Source organism: Sminthopsis crassicaudata, chromosome 1, assembly GCF_048593235.1.
Source record: "Sminthopsis crassicaudata isolate SCR6 chromosome 1, ASM4859323v1, whole genome shotgun sequence".
Classification (NCBI taxonomy): Eukaryota; Metazoa; Chordata; class Mammalia; order Dasyuromorphia; family Dasyuridae; genus Sminthopsis; species Sminthopsis crassicaudata.
In genome coordinates, this window is record NC_133617.1 from 395,439,372 (window position 1) to 395,462,595 (window position 23,224).

At 41.1% G+C, this 23,224-nt stretch overlaps 2 protein-coding genes across 2 annotated transcripts in view; one reads left to right on the plus strand and one right to left on the minus strand.

Moving 5' to 3' along the window:
* Positions 1-5,140, plus strand: part of RGS11 (regulator of G protein signaling 11) — a 20,434-nt gene extending 15,294 nt beyond the window's left edge. Inside the window, exons 10-17 of the mRNA XM_074279826.1 lie at positions 428-457; positions 748-809; positions 1,116-1,229; positions 1,528-1,643; positions 2,049-2,136; positions 2,951-3,089; positions 4,358-4,440; positions 4,931-5,140. Of these exons, the coding sequence (XP_074135927.1) occupies positions 428-457; positions 748-809; positions 1,116-1,229; positions 1,528-1,643; positions 2,049-2,136; positions 2,951-3,089; positions 4,358-4,440; positions 4,931-5,069 (771 nt within the window). The 3' untranslated portion in view covers positions 5,070-5,140. The remainder of the gene's footprint in view (positions 1-427; positions 458-747; positions 810-1,115; positions 1,230-1,527; positions 1,644-2,048; positions 2,137-2,950; positions 3,090-4,357; positions 4,441-4,930) is intronic.
* Positions 5,141-12,354: 7,214 nt separating this feature from the next.
* Positions 12,355-23,224, minus strand: part of FAM234A (family with sequence similarity 234 member A) — a 59,839-nt gene continuing 48,969 nt past the window's right edge. Inside the window, exons 8-12 of the mRNA XM_074279827.1 lie at positions 20,850-20,996; positions 19,874-19,943; positions 13,211-13,348; positions 12,864-12,966; positions 12,355-12,680 (exon numbers count right to left, since the gene is read on the minus strand). Of these exons, the coding sequence (XP_074135928.1) occupies positions 12,472-12,680; positions 12,864-12,966; positions 13,211-13,348; positions 19,874-19,943; positions 20,850-20,996 (667 nt within the window). The 3' untranslated portion in view covers positions 12,355-12,471. The remainder of the gene's footprint in view (positions 12,681-12,863; positions 12,967-13,210; positions 13,349-19,873; positions 19,944-20,849; positions 20,997-23,224) is intronic.

A 23,224-nucleotide genomic window follows, 5' to 3' on the forward strand; every position in this document is an offset into this window, starting at 1 on the left:
GGGCTTGGGGATAGGGAAGTGATCAGAAATTAAAATAATACAAGCTTTTGCCTTCATCAGCATTTGTGGGGCGTTCTACCCAAAGATCACTATAAAAATAGCTAGCATTTATTTTAATCTCATTTAAATCTGGTGAGATAAGAGCTATTCTTATCCACATTTTGCAAAAGAGGAAACTGAGGAAGATAAGCAGGATTCTGCAGCTAGTTATTCTAAATCAGAATTTGAAGTTCTCCTGAGTCCAAGCCTATCACTTTATCCATTATGCCACATGGGTAACTCATTCCCTAATTATGCTTACTTTTCCCTGATTCTGGTTGTGAATGGGAGGGAAGGAAAAGCTATTCTCCTTTGGGGTCTCTCATGGCCCCCCCATTCACCAGACTGCTCTGCCTTGCCTTCACTCTATTTGTCTTATCTTTTCCAGACCAAAAATATGGACTTTTATAAGCGAGAGGTAAGCCTTTAGAATTTCTTTTGTTTCTAAGGAGGGGGGACACACTGTGGGGATGCTTTAGCGTAAAATCTGCTGGGAGAGACAGATGGACAAAGTATGGGAGGAATTCAGTTACCTCCTGGTTTTATGATACCCCACTTTAAAAATTTTGAATTGGGCAAATATGGACAGAGATTAAAGGGAGGTTCTGCTGTCCCCATCCATCCAACTAGAAAGTTGTCCCTCTAGCTAGTGTGGCAGTTGGAGCTCATCCAAACCCCTCCCCCCCCCTTTTTTGTGTCCCTGCTTAGATTGAATATTGTAAGAAGGCCATGAGTAGAACCAGGGTGAAGTCTTCTATCTGCCTGGAAGCGTGAGTGCCTTCCCATTGGGAGGCTCAGGGTCCGGTCTGGGTGGGTCTCTCCCAAACGCTTCCCTTGTCCCCACTGCCCATCGCCCTGGTTAATACCTGGGATTCCCCGGGCTTACTCTCACCATGGCAGCTCTTCCCTTTCTGCAAGGCCTTCTTGAGTGGCAAGGTTTCCCCAAATCACCTGCACTTTCTGGAACTGCCTTGATGGCCACCCCTTAGTTTCCTTACCTGCACTATTTGACCTCCAAGTTTCCTTCTGGCTCTAAATTCATGTTTTTGTCATCCCCGTGGGCTCTCTCCGCCCAGATACCTCAAGTTCAACGACCAGTACATGCCCCATGACCCCATCATGTCTGGCTGCCTGCCCAGTAACCCTTGGATCACTGATGATACGGACTACTGGTCGATGAACGCACCCACGTGAGTACCCTTCCTACCTGTTGTGGGCAGGTGGAGAGGGCTGGGCAACTCAAGCATTCTGCTGGCTCTTGGGGGGATCATGGGCCAGACACAGGTAATTTGGCTCCAGAATTCCTCCCTGCTTGTTAGGCAAGCCCTAAAGGGGCTTGAATGGTAAAGCCCTGTAAACTATAGGTTTATAGGTTCCTCTGATGACGAGCAAGAGCTATGGGCAGATACTTGGGTTTTTTTCATCCTTGGGGTAGGGGACAGAAAAAGAGCCGCTATCATATTCACCACATACACATTTATTGCCTAGGGTGACTATACCTACTAAGCTGCGGGTTGAGCGTTGGGCCTTTAACTTCAGAGAGCTAATGGGGGATCCTCTGGGCCATATCCAGTTCATGGAGTTCCTCAAGAAAGAATTCAGTGGTAAGACAGCTCCCCCCAGCTCTGCACTCTGGCAGGAGCACCCTGAGTGATAACAGCATGTCTAGGGGATGAAAGTGAAGTATCAAAGGTAGGATTCGAATTCAGGTCTTTCAGTACTTCTCCTTGGTCACCAAGATGCTATCATGGGAAGGGAGTGGGGGAAGCATGATCAGATTCAGCATTTTTCCAGCTCTCCCACTTCGCAAGAGCCTTGTCTTTTCAGCAGGCCATTGAGAGCCAAGGACTCCTTATTCCTCCCTAGTCAGTGGGGGAGGGTGGGAATGCAAGGATATTCAGGAAGACTAGGAATATGTAGTCAGGGATTCCATTTCCCTCGGTTAGGGGCTTCTCCCTGAACATGTTTTCCGTTTTGTCTCTGGTCACTTCCTCCCCCCTCCCACCCAGCTGAGAACCTGAGCTTCTGGGAAGCATGTGAAGACTTGCGGTATGGGGAACAGTCCAAGATTGCTGAAAGTGTCGATGCGGTCTACCAGTGAGCCTCCCCTCTTCCCCTACCCCCATATGCTGACTCTAGGTCCTGACTTCTTGAGCTTCAGTCCCAATGGGGGGGGGGGGCTGGGACTAGACAGCATCATGGTGTTTGGGCAGAGGATCTTCTGGTCCATTCCTCAGCCATCTGTATCCCAGTCTCCTGAGATGAGGGATGGGACAGTTCTGACACTGAGTTTAGGGGGCAGACTGCCTCTCCTCCACTTCACCAAGACCAAATCAGCTGTTTCATCCTTCCTTTTGGCAATGGTACCCAATTTTCACTTTCTGATGAAGGGAGAGGGATTAGCCAGACAGGGGTTACTAGTTGTGATGAGGTGTTGGTTGGGTCCAGTTGAGCTCGCTGAATGAAAGGTGGTGAGGAGTATACAAAGATACAGGTTCCTAGCAAAAGGGTACTCTTTTCCTGAGACCTAAACTCACCTAAAACTATGGGAGGATCAATTTGACGGCCAAAGAACAAGGAGCTACATAATAGGTATTCAAAAGTGGGGAAGGAAAGAGACTGATCAGAGGAGCGGAAGAACTCCAAAGATAATTTTTGAGTTTTTTCGCAGTGCCCTAATGGGCAACAGTATCTTTTTTTTTTTTTTTCCATGTTTCATCTTGGTTTAATTCCTGTCTAAAATGATGATTTTGAAAAGAAGTCATACTGCTTTTACTGATATCCCTGCTGAGTCCCTTCTTTTTTTTTTTTTTTTTTTTTTCATTTTTTTTGGGCAACAGTATCTTAAAGGGCAGGCCATAGGTTGCAAGCTCTTCTACTAATTTGTCCATATTTCTCTGTTGGGGTTCAGGCAATTTCTTGCCCCAGGGGCCACACGCTGGATCAATATTGACAGCAAGACTATGGAGAAAACGCTTGAAGGGATCCGCAGACCCCATCGCTATGTCATGGATGATGCCCAGATGCATATCTACATGCTTATGAAAAAGGTGCTAAGGCTAGGGGTTCAGTGGAGTTGGGAATAACAAAAGGGTTCCTCTTAAAGCATCAGCTCCCTGTTAGAGAAGTGAAAGGTAGCTGGCTTAAAGCTAGAAAACCATAAGCTTTGTCTTAAGAGAAACATAAAAGGGGTTCCCTATGGATCCTCACCCTTGCTGATCTTCGTACCTGCAAGGCCAAGTAGCCCACTGGCAGAGAACCTTAACTTAGAAAAATTAAAATGCCTGGGGCTTGGAATATATGCATTCATTCACTTATTCACTCATTAATTTCCAAGAAAATTTTAAGTTACCACTACTTACTAGTGGAAACACGTCAAATGGAGCACAAAACCCAAACCTAAAACAAAAGCCAAAATCAGTTATAATGAGAATAGATGGGATTGTTGTTGCATAACTGTTAAGTAATTTCAGTCCTGTCCTACTCTTCCCGACCCCATTTGGGATCTTCTTGGCAGAGATACTGGAGTGGCTTGACATTCCCTTTTCCAGCTCATTTTACACATGAGGAAACTGAGGCACATAGGGAGAACTGACTTATCCAGGATCACACAGCTAAAAAGTATGAGACCAGATTTGATTCCAGGTCAGGCAGGCTACTCCCTGAGCTACTTAGCTGCCTTTCTGAGATGTTAGATCTAACAACTGTAGAGCAGAAAATTATAAGAATATGAAAAGCACAGAGTAATAAAACCATTAATAGACTTTCCTCACAAGTTGTCCCTAAAGCCTTTCAAATGGGGGGGGGGTGTGAACAGAGGGGAATTAACAAATTGAGGAGGAAGCTGCGACCTTGGATCTTCTTTTTTTCGGAAGCATCACTCTTTAAGTAAGGGGCTAAATATTTTTATAAAAGACAGCAGGGGGTAACAAGAGTTCTGAATTTGTGTCTTCTACTACTTCCTATCTATAACTTTGGGCAAGCCATAAATCTCTGTACCTCAGTTTCCTAAACTTTAAAATAAAGGGATTAGATTAGATCCCTAAATCCATGATTCTATACCAAATTATTCAAACCATCTTTTTGACTGGAAAGTACATTTATTAACTAATTTTTTTCCCTCTGAGGCTGGGGTTAAGTGACTTGCCCAGGGTCACACAACTAGGAAATGTTAAGTGTCTTGAGATCACAGTTGGACTTAGGTCCTCCTGACTTCACCATCCAGCTGCCCTAGGAAGGTACATTTATGGTCCTGGTAAATAAAAGTACAGATTTCACTACTGTGTTAAATAATGCTATTGGAATAATGTCTTTTTAGGATTCCTATCCCAGATTCTTAAAGTCTGACATATATAAGACACTCCTGGCAGAAGCTGTGATTCCACCAGAGACTAAGAAACGGTGAGCTTCATCCACCTCTCCTACCTTGATCCTATTCACTCTTATTTCCTAGATCTTCAAGATTTTGGAGGCAAGTCTTTCTCTTGGCCTTGGACCACAACCATTCCACCACGTTAAAGAACTAGAAATAGGAATTATCATTCAGGTCATGGTCACCCTATCTTATTCCATGGAATAAGTCTGCTTGGGGGAGAAGTCTCTTATTGAGCCAAGAGAATGAGGGTAAAAATGGACAACAGCCAATACTCTCAACCTCATAGTCCATCCTGAATATCCCTTTTTTCCCCATAGAAGCTCACAGGAATCAATTATGTACAAATTACCAATCTCTTCCTCTCTCTGCTCTGACCCATTGGGGAAGAGAAATAGCAAAAAACAAGAGAAGGAAGTAAAATTAAAGTCTTTAGATAACCCAGACTCCATGCTAGGCCTCCATGTTTGCACTGCCTCTGGGGATCCCTGCCTTCATCCTCTCTTCCTCTCTCCCCAGAGTGTTCCCATTCATGAGGAAGCAGCGCCACTCCAGCCCTAGCCCAGCTCTGCTCCTGCCCTCTGAACAGGAGCCCAAGGGGGAGGACAAGGGCAAGAACCTGGCTTCTGGCTCCTCTCCTGGGGAAGGACAAGGCTAGCAAGTGGTCCTCCCTTCCCCTGCTTCTCCCTTTCCTCTGTTTGGCAACCCGGAGTGGGAGGGAGGGTGGGGGTAGGTGTAGGGAAGGAAACAGGGAGAAGTTTTTCATGAACTGAGATGGTTGTGAGGGCCCCATTTTCCACACTCCTCAGCCCTGCATCTCCAACATCCTCCTTACCCCCAGTTCTAAGAGTCAGTCCTTAGGTATCTCACCCAGCCCAATCTTGGGGAGAGGAAGTAGGATGCTGGTCTTAACTCTGTTGCTAACTTCAGCCTAACATGGGGTAAGCCACTCTCTGGGTCCCAATTTCCTTCCTATACAAGTTACTTAAAACATACAAAGACTTGGATGAAGTTTTTTCTTCTTGTTCTAAAGTTCTATTTAAACTCTAGTCTGGCTTGGAGACTTTTGAAAGTAGCTTTTCCACAGGCTCCCTCAGAATGTTCCTGGTTCTGTAGGTGAGTACTTATTTTTTAAAGCTCTTTGGGGCCAACTCATCAGGGAGCAACTGTTAGCTACCTGAAAGTCTCCAGGTACCTTTCATATTCTATGTGTGCACATGAATGAATACCCAGGAGCACACTTCAGTTTCCTGGATAAATAGCAGCTTCCTCCTCTTCCTTTCCATAGCAGGCTCTCATCATTCTAAAAGATGGCAAGCAAAGTAGCTTTGTTTAGCCACTTTCCAAAGTAGGGCAAGAACCATGGATTTGCTGGGAGGAAAAAATAGGGCACAACTTCCTGCTTCCCCAGTATCAGAAAAGATTGATTTCTAGTTTGCCTACAAGGGAAATATCTCCAAATTTATCTTGGATTTGGAAGGGAATTCAGAAATCGTTTTTTCTAATCCCTATCTAAACAAGATTCTGCTCTACCTGTCCATCAACTGGGCTATCCAGCTATTAGTTGAACTTTGTTAGACAGAGGAGAGCCCACTATTTCCTGGAGTTCATTTTACTTTTGGATAGCTCTAATCTTTAGAACACTTCAAATACTTGAAAACAGCTATGGTCAAGCATTCTCCCAGCTAAATATCCCCAATTCTTTCCACACAGCCACACACACCATGGTTTTGGAACTCTTTACCATCAAAGTGAGGCAGCTAATGGGACAGTGGATAGAATGTTAAGGCCCGGAGTCAAGGCGGCTTCCAACTTCAAATCTGACCTCAAAACACTTACTAGCCAAGTGATTCTGGGCAAGTCACTTTACCCCATTTTGCCTGAGTTTCCTCACCTGTAAAATAAGCTAAGAGAAGGAATGGCAAACCGCTCCAGTATCTTTGCCAACACCAAATGGGGTCACGAAGAGTAGGTCATGACTGAAAAACAAGGGACCCTTCAAAGTTGCCCTCTTTTAGATACTCTCTAGCTTACCACTGCTCCCTAAAATGTGGTATTCAGAATTGAACTTGATACCTTAAATGTAGGGTGGTCCCTCCTACCCAATACTGCTTCTCTCAGTGCTGCCTAGGACTACATTTTTTTTTGGCTGCTTCAGTCCACTAAGATCCCTAGATCTTTTTCAGATGAACTTTTGTCTAGCCATATCTATCATCTGTAGCTTGCACTTATAAAGTTAGTTTTCTGGATCCAAAAGTGAAAACTTAATTTATCCCTACTAAAGTTTATCAAATTAGATTTGGCTCAGTACTCTCGCATGTCAGAACCTTTTTGGATACCAATATTATCATCTAACATGTTAGCTATCTTGTTAGCTTTCTGAAGGCAAGCCAAGATAAGTGTTGGCTACTCTTATTTTTGGCAGAGCACACTAGCACATGTCTATATAATTGGAGTCCTCTGCCACTATTGTACCATGCCTCTCTGCCAGGTTTAGGATGTTTCTGAAATTTCTCATTTCGTTTCTGTCCAGAAAAGATGTTGCAATGACAATATCAGTTCCGTTCCTGTCTCTGTTGATCTTTATGCAAATGTTTTCCACCATGTTTTCTTCCTCAAATTCCTGAATTTTAAAAATTAGGCATAAATATCATAATATACAGTGCTGTTCTCTATCTCGCCCTCTATCTCCATCACTTTTTACCCAGCCTGATCCTCTTGAATCTTTCTAAAGACTGTCACAGGTCTTATCCCACCAAGTCTCAGTGGTGACCCATAATCTAATTTTGCTTCTTTTATTATCACTAACTTTCTTGTCTTTGCCCCCAGATACAAAAGCAGGTATCTTGCGCCCATAGATTATGTCTACTCCTTTTTTGGATTTTACCTCTTGTGTACTTCTGGGTAGCTCTACTGCTATTATTGGCAATTAGGGGATTTCCTCTTATCCTTTTTGTCCTTTTTTCACTTAAATTTCTTTTGAGAGATGCAGCATGGGGTAGTGCAAAGTATCAAAGACAAGGAACTACAACCCAACACTCCTTCAAACCAGATTAAAATGGAATCAGGAAATATTAACAAAACAAAAATACATCAGAACATAAATAATGTCAATATGTGTTTTTCTAAGTCGATACAAAGCCCACAATCCCTGTTTCTATTTACACCACTGTTGTAGTGGATAAAGCAGGCACCAGAGCCAGAAAGACCTAGATTTAAGTGTGACACATATAGTATGATCCTGGTCATTAAACCACAGGCAACTCTCTAAAACTATAAAATGCAGAAGATGATAATGTACACTGGCAGAGGGAATTTCCTTATCTGGAAGTTACTTATGTAAATGAAATCACTGGCCTAGTTCCAGTCTCTATTAAATAACTGGATCTACAAAGCTCCATTTTTACTAGTCTCATTAGGTCAGCTTCATCCTTTACAAGAGCCCATCATTCCTATGTTTTAACCTGTGACCCAGAAATCTAAATCTATTTCCCTTTCCAGCTCTTCACTTTCTAAACTTACCTGTTTCTTTTTCCTTCCACTTAATAGTATATTTTTTTTTTTGACCAATTACATGTAAGGATAGTTGCATCCACTTTTGTAAGATTTTGAGTTCCAATTTCTTCTCCCACCTTCCTTCCTTTGACCCCTTTTTCTTCTACTCTTCTTCCCCTGATTCTTCCTCAAGACTACAAGCAATCTGATATAAGTCATACATGTGCAATCATGTTAAACATACTTCCACATTAGTCATGTTGTGAGAGAAGAATCAGAATCAAAGGAGAAAACCATGAGAAAGAAAAAATAAAAAAGGGAAACATAGTATGCTTCTGTATTTGGAAAAAATAAAATACTATTAAAAAAAAAAAAAGAAAGAAAGTATGTTTCCATCTGCATTTAGACTCCATAGTTATTTCTCTGAATGTGTCTGGCATTTTTCACCATGAGTCTTTTGGCATTGCCTTGGGTTTTTGTACTGCTAAAAGTAAACTTACCTTTTTCTTCTGAAGACTTTGCCTTCTATTTACTGGCAGACCAATGAAAAAGACCACTCATTTGTGCCTGTCAGGTCATCACTTTTGCAACCTCAACTCGGTAGTCCTTAGCAATGAATTCTGGTGGCATTGTTAATAATTGGGTGGTGCAATCCTTGGGTTTGACAATTTTGGGAAGGTTCTCAAAGGTTTCAAACTTCTTCAGGACCAATGGCAGGAATCACTAACTAATACTAATGTTCTCTCCTTCCTATCATTCACTGATTGGATACAAACACCTCATGTTTCCTCAGGGGACAAGCAACTACAGTTTTTTCAGGAAGAACTTCTTCCAGCTCATGACTTCATAGATCCCTTTTCACTTCCTCTTTTATCCCATTCTTCCCCTTGCCAAATTTCTGACATAGTTCAGGATTTTTCTCTGCCTCTTCAAACCCTTTTAATTTTGAAGCCTACCATTTAAAAAAAAAAAAAAAAAGAGGAATACTTCATTCTCTTTGATAACCTAGGGAGTAAAGCAACATTCTTTCAAATTTGTTCACTACCTTTTCTTCTAAGAAGGAAGACCTGCTTGCCCTTTGAGCATGGATAGAAGTTATTTGTCCATGACAGGAAGATAAATATTCTATGAGAATTTTGCATAACTCACATTTACACAATGATTTAGAAAGTTTGCAAAAGCATAGTACAAATCTCAAAACAATCCCAAGGCTTTATCACCCACGTTTTCCAGATGAGAAACCTAAGATTTGGAGCCTATGTTAACGTAGGTGGGTTATAAATCCAAGTTTCCCTGACTTTATCCACTATCCCAGTTCTCCTCATCCTATACGATTGCAAGGTTTTATAAGGTGAAAATTGGCTTTAGAGTTAGGAAGACCTGGTCGAGCAAGAAACAAAACTTTTGGTGCTTTAAGTTGCAGTGAATGCTGATGGGCAAAGGTAAAGTATGCTCGTCTCCTCACCTGGAGTTGCCTATTGCAATTGCAATCCGACTTCCATCCCTATCCTGGTCCTCCTTCTCATTCTCATTCTGCTTACCACTGCTAGCCTTCATTTGTAGTTACACCTCATTTTATGGGATTCTGAATTGGGCTTGGAATCAGGAAGTCCTTAGATGCTTACTGTAAGATTTGGGAGGTCACTTAACCTGTTTGCCTCATTAGTTTTTTCATCTGCAAAATGGGGATAATAACAGGACCAATCTCTCAGGATTCTTGTGGGAATTAAATGAAATAACTACAAAGTACTCAGGACAGTACCTGGCACATGGTGAGCACTATTTAAATATCAGCTATTATTATCATTTACCCCTTTTCATCTGGATTCCTTTGTGAACAACATGGAAGGTGATTAGCAGAAGGAAAGCCTACAGTTCATAACTCAGGTTGTCTGTATGAAGCCTCAGCCTTAAGTACCACACAGATCCTATCCCAAGCTAAGGCCCACTCTAAAAAGCTGCACGGACCCCCCCAGCTCCAAGTCTCTATACTAAGACACATATACCCCTACATTTAAAGAGCCCTGTTCTGCTCAAGAGAAAAGCAGAATGGCAAGATTTGGGGCAGAGACCTATTTCCAGCACTGAGTATAATGGTGGATACAAAGCACATAAAGCTCAGCAGGGAGGAAGCCAAAGTAACTCGTAAGAATGAACACAAGGATTCACATATATGGCAAGTGAAGCACAAGGAAAGCTGAGTCAGGAGCCAAGATGGGGCTCGTCCTCCCTGGCTGCAGGGAGGAGCAGCGACTGGGGAGGTGAAAGGCAGTTTTCCCAGGTAATCAGCTGGACACCTTCTCCAGGGTTCTCTACTTGAATTTAAGGTAGTAATAGGGGAATTCCGAGAGCCTAGAGTGGGTGATGGGGCGCAGGCACTTCTAAGAAATTCCCTTCTCTTGCCTCTGTGGGTCTCTTATCAGAGGAGAATAATCCCAGGATCAGTTCACTGCTCAATTCAACAATTTTGCAGGAGATGTTGAGTGAATTAACACAGTTCTGTAAACATCCCAAACTGTGATTCAAAAATCATTAGGTGGGAATAAGGCATGCACACGAATAAATGTACTTTGAGATACTTAGGGGAGATCCTCTTTTGCTAGGATTATCACAGCAGGCTGCAGAGAGGGAACAAAGCCAAGGTGGACCCTGAAGTAAAGATAGGATTTTAACAGTTTAAGAGTGGGGGTGGGAAACATGGACCTGAGAATATTTTCAGGAGGTAAATTATCAAAATTCATCTAGGCTGGAGGGCAGGTCTGCAAACAGTGAGAGCTGGGGCCATATCTTTTACATTTATCCCACTGCAAAACATTCCCAGGGAGGTCCACTTCCACAATGGGGGCATTTCTAAACAAAGCAAATACATTAACTGAAAAAGACCAATGGAGACTGCAATGTTCAAATAATTTGTATTAAGTTATAAAGGTCAAGCTCTGTGATCTAGGGCAGGTCCTAAGCTGCCCTGAGAGGGGCTTAAAATCAACAAGGCCCCAAAGTCAGTCCTTCATTCTATAAGCCACTGAGCATGGGGAGGAGGCCATCATCTCAAGCCTCCATGCAGAAGTGCTGCTTCGGCCCTGAGGGACTAAGCAAGTGGCCACTATTGACTTCATATTTCCGACTTCAGCAGATGACTAGTCCAGTTCACTTTGATTTCATAAAAGAATAAAACACCCAAGAAAGCTACTGTTTCCCATTGATGCTGGTGTAAAGAATTTTCCTGAGTGTGTGTCCTCTTTGCTGGGGATGATTTGGACTTCATGGCACAAGTATCCCACATGAATAGATTTAAAACCACTGAATTCTGTGAGTAACTGGCTCCACCTCAGTGCATAGCCACACAAAGACTTATCACCTCTTGCTCATCAGCAAGCTGATGGGAATAGTGCTGTCCCTTGAAAACTGTAACTTTGGAGTTTCTAGAGCCCTGTCTCTTCCCTGTCTCCTCATCACCATCTCAGAATCCCCAGGACTGAGTCCAAGGGGCTCCTGAAGTTTGCTACTGGACCAAGCTAAAGAAAGCTCCCTGCATTAGGGTCTGGGGGTGGGATGAGGTTCTTGGGCAGAGGAGCTAATGCAACAGCCACCAAAATAGACTCGGAGTCCAGGGCCACCCTAGAGGTGAGTACAATCTAAGCAGCTATAAGCAGGAGAAAGGGCCAGGTGTTTCTGCTGACACCTATTCATAGGAGCTGGATGTTCTGATCTTAATCAAGGGGATGTTGCTGTCTGAACAGAGGTGCTTCCACAGCAAGTTTGGGAAAGCTGGAGAAGGGATGGTCTGGGCCCCGAATTATCATCTGCTTCAGAATTGCCTCAAAGCACCAGTATTTCTGTCATTCCACACATTACCTTATTTCCTTTCTCAGGACTCAGGAGCTCCTTCTAGCTTGGCTACATGGAGATGCTCCTTGATAGAGACAGGAAAATCATCAGGAAAGCATCCCACCTCCCCCAGCTTAACTCAGGAGCCCCAGACTTTATATTCTGTCAAGGAGGAAATCTTGGCAGAAATGTCATAAATTGGCCCCACTAAAGTGGATGGCCTCATCTTTAGCTTGGAGGGCGGGACATGGCCTAGTAAGGCTGTCTTTAGAGAAGTTTTGGCCATGGCTGTGAATGAGAAGATGGGAGAGAACCTGTTTGGAGAACTGGTATTAAGCCTTAGAATCAAAAAATCCTCCTTCCCTTACCAAAGGCAAAGAAATGAAGATACATGAAGAAAGTGGGATTAAATGCTATTAAAGGTGTAATGGGTTAAGCTTTCCCTGAATTACCTTTCCTAACTGTTCCTTCAAAATGCCATCTAAACTGAGGTCAGAGTAAGGCACTCGGAGAAAGACTTGAAATAAATGACTCCAATTCTGTTTCCACAAAAGAAGGAAACTACACTTCTGGCCTATGCACATGATAGGTCAAGTTTGGAGAACATGTGAAAAGTAGAGTTTTCTTAGATTTTTATAGCTGTGTTTTATAGTTTTCAGTTTTCAGTTGATTTCTGAGGGAGGAGGAAGAAAAACAAGGGGGAAAAACCAGATACCATCTCATTGCTGAGGAGAAGTTCATATTTCCCTCTTGTATCTCAGTGCATAAAACCGGTCCTTAATGGTCTGGTCATTCTCAGGCCTTGTCTGCTCCAGCCAGATCACCTTAGCATTTAGGACGCTCTCTTTCAACTTTTCCTTTGATAAAGACACCTGGCCAGGCGGGTCCATACTGGTAGGCCCAGTCAACAGCACGTAAGAAGCATGGTGCTTCTGCTCAAATATCACTGTAGTGGGGGAGACATTGAGGGATCAAGGATCTCTCTGGGGTCCCTAGAACACCAGCCGTCCCACCAACTCTGCACCAAAGGCCCTTTGCTTTCTCCCTGGAAAGCCCACCACCCCAATTAAAACCAAAGAGGAACTGAGAGATGAGCATCCAGGTCTCTCGAGCAAGGGTTTCCACTTACCATTAAAGGCCACAATGTTTTTTGTAGTGTTGCTAAGTTCCAAAAGGACATAAGGCAAAATTGGGTGGAACATATACAGGGTTTTCTGGTAGTCAACAGTTTCCTACGAGAACAAAAACCAAAGTCAAGAGATAGTTAATGTGCTTGGTGTCCATCTTGGCATGCTCTGGCCTCTTGGGCATCTCTTGGGATTCCCCCTTTCCCCCCTCCTGCCACCCCAAAGAAATCAGATACTTTAGTTAGAGGGAACCTTAAAGATCATTGATTTTGCACAAGAAAAGTGGCAGAGTTGGGACCTGACCCAGGGCTTCCGAGGCTAGGCCCAGTGCAGGCTCTGCTTGTACCACCTGGTTCCTGTTGCCCCAGAAGAAGAAGGCAGAACGCTGATCTGTTGTTGGTACGCTGGTTATCTTGGGAATCCCTGGGAACGAGTTTAGGGTGAGGCTCCAAAGGACATCTCCTGAGGTGGCATCCACAATCAATATCTGAGGGAAGAAGAACAAGTGCTGGGGGCAGGGCCTGCACAAGGTTGGGGGTGGGAGGAGGCAGCTCATGGGGTTTCTGCCGGCCTGAGCCAGTGACTGTCCACATGGAGTTGCTCTTAACATATTAGAAATCAGTGTGGGGCTCCGGGGCAGAGGACAGAAAGTTGGGATTAAGATAGTGATGCTAACTCTGCAAAGTAAAATCTATTATCACCTCCACTTTATGCAATAACCCTGGGAAACAGGTACAATTACTATCATTCTCCATCTTACAGTGGAGAAAATGGAGGCAAAAAGTGACTTGTCCAGGACCATGGAACTAGGAAACGTAGGAGGGAGGCTCAATCTGAATACAAGCCTCTGACTCCAATGCCTGAGCTACCTCTGCCATAAGTTAAGACATGACCTTCTGCCTTCATGGAGTTTACTGTGCCAAAAAAGGCGATGACACATTTACAAATAATATAAACTAATGTGGTAGGTGGATCTTGGAACCTATCCACGGGCACAGAGGGATTTCACACAGGAGAGATGGAATTTCCAGGTGAAAGAAGGTCCCTCTGCCATGACAGATCGGTGTCTTCTCTGCAGCAGAATCTAAGAGAGCTGCCAGAGGAGCACTGAGGGGTTAAATGATTTCCGAAAGCAAGCAGTCTTGTCTATGTCAGAAAGAGATCTCTAGTGAGGTCCTCCTGGTTCTGAGGCCAGTTGTTCTGTCTCCTCTACTGGGGTGTTTTTTAGTAAGGCAGGGAATTAGAGAGCTGGGAGCAAAGGAGAGAGAGGTGAGGGAAAAGGACAGAGGAAAGGAAACTTCCTGGAAGAAGTAGCATTTGAAAAAGTAGATTTTAAATGATGGTAAACAAATTTCTTTTGTGAAACAGATATGGTGCTGATACCTAAAACAGGAAGGGCCAAAACAGAAAAAAAAATTACAATTTCCCTAATGAATATTGATGCAAAAATCTAAAATAGAATATTTGCAACTTTTCACAGGGTTAAGACACTATTTACCATAGTGGGATTTATACCAGGAATAAAGGGCTGGATTAATATCAGAAAAACTATCAGCATAATTGATCATATTAATAACAAAACTAATAGAAATCACATGATAACCTCAATAGATGCAGAAAAAGCATGTGACAAAATACAACACTCATTCCTAATAAAAACACTATATAGCATAGGAATAAATGGAATTTTCCTTAAAATGAAAAGTTGTGTCTATCTAAAATCTTTAGCAAGTATTAATTATAGGTAATGGTAGTAAGCTAAGAAAGAAGCATTATCAATAACACAAGGGGTGATACAAGGTTACCTATTATCACTACTATTATTCAATATTGCACTAGAAATGTTGAATAATAGTTACTGAAATATTCTCAAACTGAAGAAATCAGAGTAGTGAATGAGGAAAAAACTTTTTATAAATGATGTGATGGTATACTTAGAGAATCCTAGAGAATCAATTAAAAAACTACTAGAAACAATTAACAACTTCAACAAAGTGGCAGGACATAAAATAAATCCATATAAATCATTGGCAGTTCTGTATTTGCCAAAAAAGCCCAGCAGCAAAAGATGAAAAGAAAAATCCCATTTAAAATAACTGTAGACAATATAAAATATCTAGGATTCTACTTGCCAAGACAAAGCCAGGAACCATATGGACACAATTACAAAATACTTTTCACACAAATAAAGCAAGATCTAAACAAGTGTAAGAAAATCAATTGTTCTTGAGCTAATATAATAAAAGTGACAATTCTACTTAAATTAATCTACTTATTCACTGCCATATTAAACTCCCCCCAACACTTCTTTAGAGAAAATTGGAAAATAGTATGGCAGAAACTAGGCATTGACCCACACCTAACATCATAAACCAAGATAAGGTCAAAATTGGTTCATGATTTAGACATAAAGAGTGATATTATAAACAAATTAGAAGAGCAAAGAATAGTTTAAATTTTAGATCTGTGGAGAAGGAAGGAATTTGTGACCAAAAAATTGGGGTTCGTTATTGAACACAAAATAAATAATTTTGATAATAGTGAGTTAAAAAGCAGACAAGATTAGAAGGGAAGCAATAAACTGGGAAAACATTTTTACATTTAAAGGTTCTGATAAAGGCCTCATTTCTAAAATATATAGAGAATTGACTCAAATCTATAATAGTTCAAGTCATTCTCCAATTGATAAATGGTGAAAGGATAGGAACAATTTTCAGATGAAAAAATTGAAACCATTTCTAGTCATATGAAAAGGTGCTCTAAATCACTATTGGTAAGAGAAATGCAAATTAAGACAACTCTTAGATACTACTACACACCTGTCAGAGTAGCTAAAATAATGCTGAATGTTGGAGGGGATGTGGGGAAACTGTGACACTAATACATTGTTGGTGAAGTTGTGGACTGATCTGACCATTCTGGAGAGCAATTTGGAACTATGCCCAAAGGGCTATCAAACTGTATATACCCTTTGATCCAGCAGGGTTTCTACTTTAAGAGATCTTAAAGAAGGGAAAGGGACCCACATGTGCAGAAATGTTTGTGGCAGCCCTCTTTGTAGTGGCCAGAAACTAGAAACTGAGCAGATGCCCATCAACAGGAGAATGGCTGAACATGTTATGGTATATGAATATTATGGAATATTATTGTTCTGTAAGAAATGACTGGCAGGATGATTTCAGAGAGATCTGGAGAAACTTACATGAACTGATGTTAATTGAAATGAGCAGAACCAAGAAATCATTGTATATGACAACAAGAAGACCATACAACAATTAATTCTAATGGACGTGGCTCTTTTCAACAATAAGATGATTCAGATCAGTTCCAATGATCTCATGATGAAGAGAGCTATTTATATCCAGAGAGAAGACTATGGGAACCAGTGTGGATCACAACATAGCATTTTCATTCTTTTTGTTGTTGTTCTCTTGCATTTTATTTTTTCTCATTTTTTCCTTTTTATATGATTTTTCTAGTACAGCAAGATAATTTTATAAATATGTATGCATATATTGGATTTAACATGTTTTTACCATATTTAATATATTTTGGATTACTTTCCATTTAGGGGAAGGGGTGAGAGGAGGGGAGGGATTGGAACACAAGGTTTTGCAAGAATTCAACGTTGAAAAATTATCCATGTATATGTTTTGAAAATAAAAAAAACTTTAGTAAATCTTTAGAGCTAGAAAAAATAGTAACAAAATTCATCTGGAAGAACAAGAGGTCAAGAATTCAAGGGAAGGTGGCCTATTTATACCAGACCTAAAACTAAATTATAAAGCAATGTTCATAAAAACTATTTGGTATGGGCTAAAAAATGAAAGTAGTGGATCAGTGGAATAGATTAGGTTCACAAAACACAATAGTCAATAACTATAGTAACCTAGTGTTTGATAAACCCAGCTTCTGGGATAAGAACTCATTATTTGACAAAAATTGCTGGGAAAACTGAAATATATATAGAAAGCATGGCAGAAAGTAGGCATTCATCAAAATCTAATACTTCATACTGAAATAAGGTCAAAATGGGTTCATGACTTAGACATAAAAGATGATTATGCAAGAAACTAGAAATTGAGTGGATGCCCATCAACTGGGGAGTGGTTGGATAAGTTATGGTATATGAAGGTAACAGAATATTATTGTTTTAAAAGAAATGATAAGCAGTCTGATTTTAGAAAAACCTAGAAAGACCTATATGAACCGATGCTGAGTGAAGTGAGCAGAACCAGATGAACACTGTCTATATTAACAAAAAGATTATGTGATGATCAACTGTGAGGAACTTGGCTCTTCTCAACAATATGGTGATTCAAGGCAATTCCAATAAACTTGGGATGGAAAATCCCAATTGCATCCAGAGAAAGAACTATGGAGACTGAATGTGGGTCAAAGCATATTATTTTCATCTTTTTTTGTTTTTTCTTTCTCATGTTATTTTTCCCCTTTTGGTTTGATTTTTCTTGCACAACATGACAAATATGGAAATATTTAAAAGAATTGCACACATTTAACCTACATCAGACTACATCATAGGGGGATATAAAAAAGAGGGGGAGAAAAATCAGAAACAAAAAATGAATGTTGAAAACTATCTTTACATGTATTTGGAAAAATTAATACTAAATATGTACTATTAAAGAAACATAAATGATGAGTAGGAATTCACCAGGAAGAAAAGGGGAAGAGGGCATTCTGAGCAAAGGCCAGGTATGACAAAGCAAAGGTTATGTTTGATGAAGAAACTACGAAGAGCAATGGTCTGAATAGTAAGCCTTGAAAGGTCAGGCCAAAGAAATTCTGTTTTATATAATGGACGACACAGAACTTTTCTTTCTTTCTTTTTATTTTTTTGCTGAGACAATTGGGATTTAGTGGTCACACAGCTAGGAAATATTAAATGTCTTAGACCTCATTTGAACTCAGTTCCTCCTGACTTCAGGGTTGGTGCTCCATCCACTGCACCACCTAGCTGCCCTACTTAAAAAGTTTTCTAAAGAATCCTCAGCTTTAGCCCTGCATCACCACTGATCTACTGGGCATTTCAAAGTCAAATAGCCACAATTGACTTGGACCTGGATTCCGGAAGACCAGAATTTAAATCCCATCTTAGACACCAGCTGTGTGATCTAGGCAAGTCACTTAACCTCTGTCTGCTGATTTCCCATTTGTAAAATGAGGATAAAAACTACCTGCCCAGAGATAATGTTTGTAAAGTGATTCATAAATGCTAAAGTATTATATAAATGCTACTAGTTATTATTAGTCCCCTCCCTATTCAAAAAATTCCAATGGTTCCCTATTATCTCCAGGATCAAATATAAAATCTTCTGAATGGCTTTCAAAGCCTTCCCTGGATTCTTCACACACCTTTCTCCTCCCTGAAGGCGTTTTGTGATGAATGACAAGGCATCCTAGAGGGTACTCCTCTCCCAAATTCTGGGCATTTTCATTGGCAGTCTCCATCCCTTCAATGCTTTCGCTCTTCTTCAATCTCCCACTTTGCCTGAAGTTTTAGCTCAAGTCCTTCCTTCTTCATCTCCAGGGAAGGCAGCACAATTACATTGGTATCCCGGGTCCATAACCTGGGCATCCCCTATGCCTCCTCACTCTCAGGCATTAGACCTAAATAATCAGTTGTCTCGTCCCTCCCCAGTAACCCTCCTGGCCTCTGCTTACACAACTTGGGGCCTCTTCCCTAGATGTGCTAATGCTTCCTGACTGGTCTTACATCACCACCTCTCTTTCTCCTCCAGTCTATTTTACATGCTGCTACCAAAATGGCACATTCCCTGACTCCATTCCAGGGACTCCTGCTGCTTCTGGAAATAGCAACACAGTCCTGTTGAGGCCCTGTCAGCTCCATCCCTGTCTGCAGGGATATTATGCATCCAGAGCACTCCTCCTCTCGGTCCCTCCTTTGCCCTGGCTCTCTCCTGTCATCATGCCTGTGTGCTAGCTCATCCCATGCCTCCATCCCCTCCACTATGACCTTCCTTCAAGGCGATCTGAAGAACCATCCTCTCAGTGAAGCCTTTCCTGATTCCCCCAAACTACCTTGTATTTAATAACTTAGTATTTATTCCCTACATATCTATATATAAACAGAGGCAGTGTGCTGTCATGGATAAAGTACTGACTATGAAGCCAGGAATCCATTGGGGTTGAGGTGGGTTGATTGTCATCTCTAATCCATGATAGTGAGTGGTCCTGGATAAAGCACTTGACCCTTCTCTCCTTTGGGCACCTCTTTAAGATGCTAAGTTTTCAGAGAAGTTTCCTACCACCTGCAGTGGTAGAAAGAGTACCTTATGTCAATAAGAACACAAGTCTAGTTCATATACCACTGCACTTTCATTTTTGTTGTTTAGTTGTTTTTAGTTATGTCTAATTCTATTGGAGTAGTTTGCCATTTCCTTCTCCAGCTCATTTTACAGATCAGGAAACTGAGGCAAACAAGGTTTGCCAAGGTCACTTGCCCAAGGTCACACAGATGGTGAGCAAATACTATTTTCCTCACTAAATGGATACACCTTGTTGGGAGACATTGTTTTTATTTTTTACATTTGTCAAGAGAGACCACATGGGACCTGTCATCTAACAATATTTCTCTCATTCCTCAGTTTCTCCAACTTGGAAGCAGGAAAAGCACACCCCCCATATCCCCTGACTTTTGTGGTGTATAAATGATGACTGGGTAGCCCCATCTGCCACCAAGACCTATAGGAAAATCCTGCTAACAGAGGGAACTGTCTCTGTCCATCTTTTGTTCATCCCAAGAGGCATGGCACGACAATCCTTCCCTGATCCTGGGTCACAATCTTTTTTTTGCCTTTTCTGCCTGGCACCTTCCTCCCTTCATCACCCAGGCCCTTCTTACCCCAGAAGCAGGTCTCTTATTCCTTATCCAAGGAATATACTGGATCCCATCACACTCTGGCTGCCCAGACTTATCTGCCTCAAGCTTCAGAGAAAGAGAGGACTGAGCAAAGGAGTTGGTTCAAACCTTTCTTTGGAAACCGGTTTCCAACTTCAAGGGGACTATAGCATGTTCACCTGGTTTGTAGTAGCCCAAGGATTGGTTTTCTGGAAGGATAAAAGAAGGGAGATTAAAATGAAGATTCCTAAAGAAGGCCAGAGAAGTAACATCCAGGAACAAAAACAGCAGCAGATTCTCATGGCCAGCCTGTACTATGTTTATACAGCAATTTAAAACAAATGCCTGACTGCAGTGAATGCCCTAGCTTCCACTGCAAAGAGATGGTTCCCTGGGCAAGGTAATGCAAGATTCTTTGTTCCTAAGCAAACAGTAATCTGTGGGCAGCAGAACTTCTCCTCTGAAGTCGAACCTGAAAAGGCAGCCCAGGCTTAGACCTTTAGGTAGTAGCAGGTTTAATGGCTTTCCTTTTTCTGTACTGTGAGCAGCACAGTCTAATGAAGAGGGTGGTGGCTTTAGAAGATCCAGGTCTAATCTGAGCATTGCCACTTCCTAGCTGGGTGACTCATGACCTATCATTTAACAAGTCTCATTTCTCATCTACAAAATGGAATAATTCCTTACAAAAGGACCTGAAAATGTTTGTAAACACCAGTGCCAAACAAAGAAAAGGTGATAATGTTATTGCATAAGGCTTCTTTCTCTTAATAATCTAAGGTACCCCCCTCCCTAGAACGGAAAGAAACAAGCACTTATTAAGTGCTTACTCTGTGCCAGGCACTGTGGAAGTGCTTTAAAACAATCTCATTTGGTTCATGCGGCAACCCTAGGAGGGAGGTGCTACTATCATTATCATCTTACAACTAAGGAAACAGATCAAGTGGACAGCCCAGTGTTACCCAGCTAAGTTGGCACCAATGGCTTCCTGTCCCCAGACTCAGCTCTATCCACTGCACTGCCCTGCTATCTCAGGATACAAATGTGTTCCCGGTTTTTCAAACAATCTCACAGACAGAATCACAGACAGTCCCATGCTTTAAGAAGCCAAGGATACCTCATTATTTCAGATGTATTGAGGGTCCACTGCAAAAAAAACATCTGCCCATCGAACAGCTCACATCCATCTGTTTTCACAATGAGTATGTCTCTCTTAAACACTGGTACGTTCATCAGATAGCGGATGGTACCCGATCTAAATATAAATGTAGAGGGAAAAACCAGTAAGACAACAGAGTGAAGGTTTCTTGGCTCTACAATTAGATCAAAATGTTTCCAATTCTGACAAAATTGAATTATGAAAGGTGAGAGGTGCTCATTCCAGTGAAAGATCAACCAGATTTTTAAATATAGAATAAAGTTATCATGCAATCCCTGTTCCCTTTTTTTTTCTTCCCTCTCCCTGAAATGGCCTGGCCACTATTACACACACACACACACACACACACACACACACACACACACACACACACACACACACACACACACACCCCTCCCTCCATTTATCACTTCTTTCTCTGGATGCAGCTAGCATCTTCCTTCATAGGCCCTTTGTAGTTAATCCGGGTATTTATTCAAATTTGGGTATTTAATCAAAATCACTTAAGACATTCAAAGTTGTTCTTAAAACAAAATTGCTACCACTGTATGTATGTTCTCTTGGCTCTGTTCATTTTGTTCTTCATTATTTTGTGCAATTCTATCCATGTTTTTCTAAGATCCTCCACCTCATCTTTTCTTATAGCACAGTAGTATTCTATCATGATCATATACTACAACTTATTCAGCCATTACCCAACTGATGAGCAAACCTACAATTTCTAGTTCTTTGCTACCACAGAGAGCTGCTATAAATATTTTAGAATATAGAAGTCCTTTTTCTTATTCACCTTTGGAAATAGACCTAGTAGTATTATTTCTGGGTCCAAAGGTATAACCTTGAAGAGTTACTAAACTGTTTTCTTTTTTTAAAAAATCAGTTTATTACACTGCTATGCATGGTATTACTATGGAGAGAGAGTGTTCCTCATGTGATGGAGAAATAGTTCTATTTTTATAATCAGAGTCAGGTACCTGGGCATAGTAAACTTTTTCTCAGGAGCATATCTATTCTATAAAGTGAAGTAGATTTGGATCCACAAACAACTTATTTTTTGATACTTTCTCATTCACTTAAAAGACAATATAGGTATTTTATTTATTTAGAAATTAGTTTCATTTCAATTTAAATTACTGAAGGATTTAATTTCACTCTTGGTTAAACTCTTTTCTATGGGATAGAAAGTCTCTGAAATTTTTCTGATCCAAGATTAACACCCTATAGAATGATTACAGACAATGAATAATGAATTGCATTGAGACTGTTTTTCAACTCTTTGGTAACTATTTCTTACTAACGTGATATAGGAGAAAAAGTGCTCTTGGAGTCAAGAGGAGGATGACGCAGCCATTTGAAACCATCCCAATTCCCTCTGTGACCCTGAGAAGTTCATCCAATCTTACTGAGCTTGCTTTCTGACCTCCAAGTGCTGCCCTGTCCATTCATCTCATTCAATTTGCAAGAGAAAAATAACTTCATTTATATGGAAAATGAAAGATTGATCCCTTTCTGCTATTCTTCTCCATATTTCTTGCCCTCTTCAACTGCTATTTTCAGTCAAATATAAGTACCAATTAGAAAGGCCAGGCCCAGCATGGGATCTGATCATACAACTCCCCTGTGCCAGACTCCCCACTGATCAGCACAGGATTTTACCCTATAGACAAGCTCTGAATACTGCTACTGGAAGTTCTTCCCAATGCCCCTAACTCTTGGCTTCCCTTCATCCTTCCCTCAATACTACTTCACTTCTCATTCTACTCTCTTCTGTCAGGGGCTTTTGCTTACATATTTTCCAATGCTTATAATGCCCTCTGTCTCTATAAAATACCTCCACCCCAAGAGGGATATGATCTTTTTCTGAATTTCATAGCATTTTAGACTCTTTTTATTTATATTAGATTTATGTGTGACCACGTTTTGTCACCTCCATGAGATTATAGGTTGTTGATCACTGGAAGACATCTCTTGTATGTCTCTCCCTTTGTGCCCAGCATTATATACAGTAAGTACTTAGTACTTGCTAGATGGTCAATTCCTCCTTATTTATCTTTTCTGATTTTTATCTCTACTTATGTTCTTTATTCCTTAAGTCCTGAATATGATACATAACCTTTTCCTTAAACTGCTTCACACTGATCCCTCCATGGTTTTTCATGCTTTTATATAGGCCTCCATATACACCTAAATATAGCTGCACTTTTTGTGGTAACAAAGAAATGAAAACAAGAAAATGTCCATCAATAGATGAATGGTACAACACTCTATGGTATGTGAAGATGCCATAAAGTAGGACTTCTTAATCTTTTTTAAGTCTTGGATAC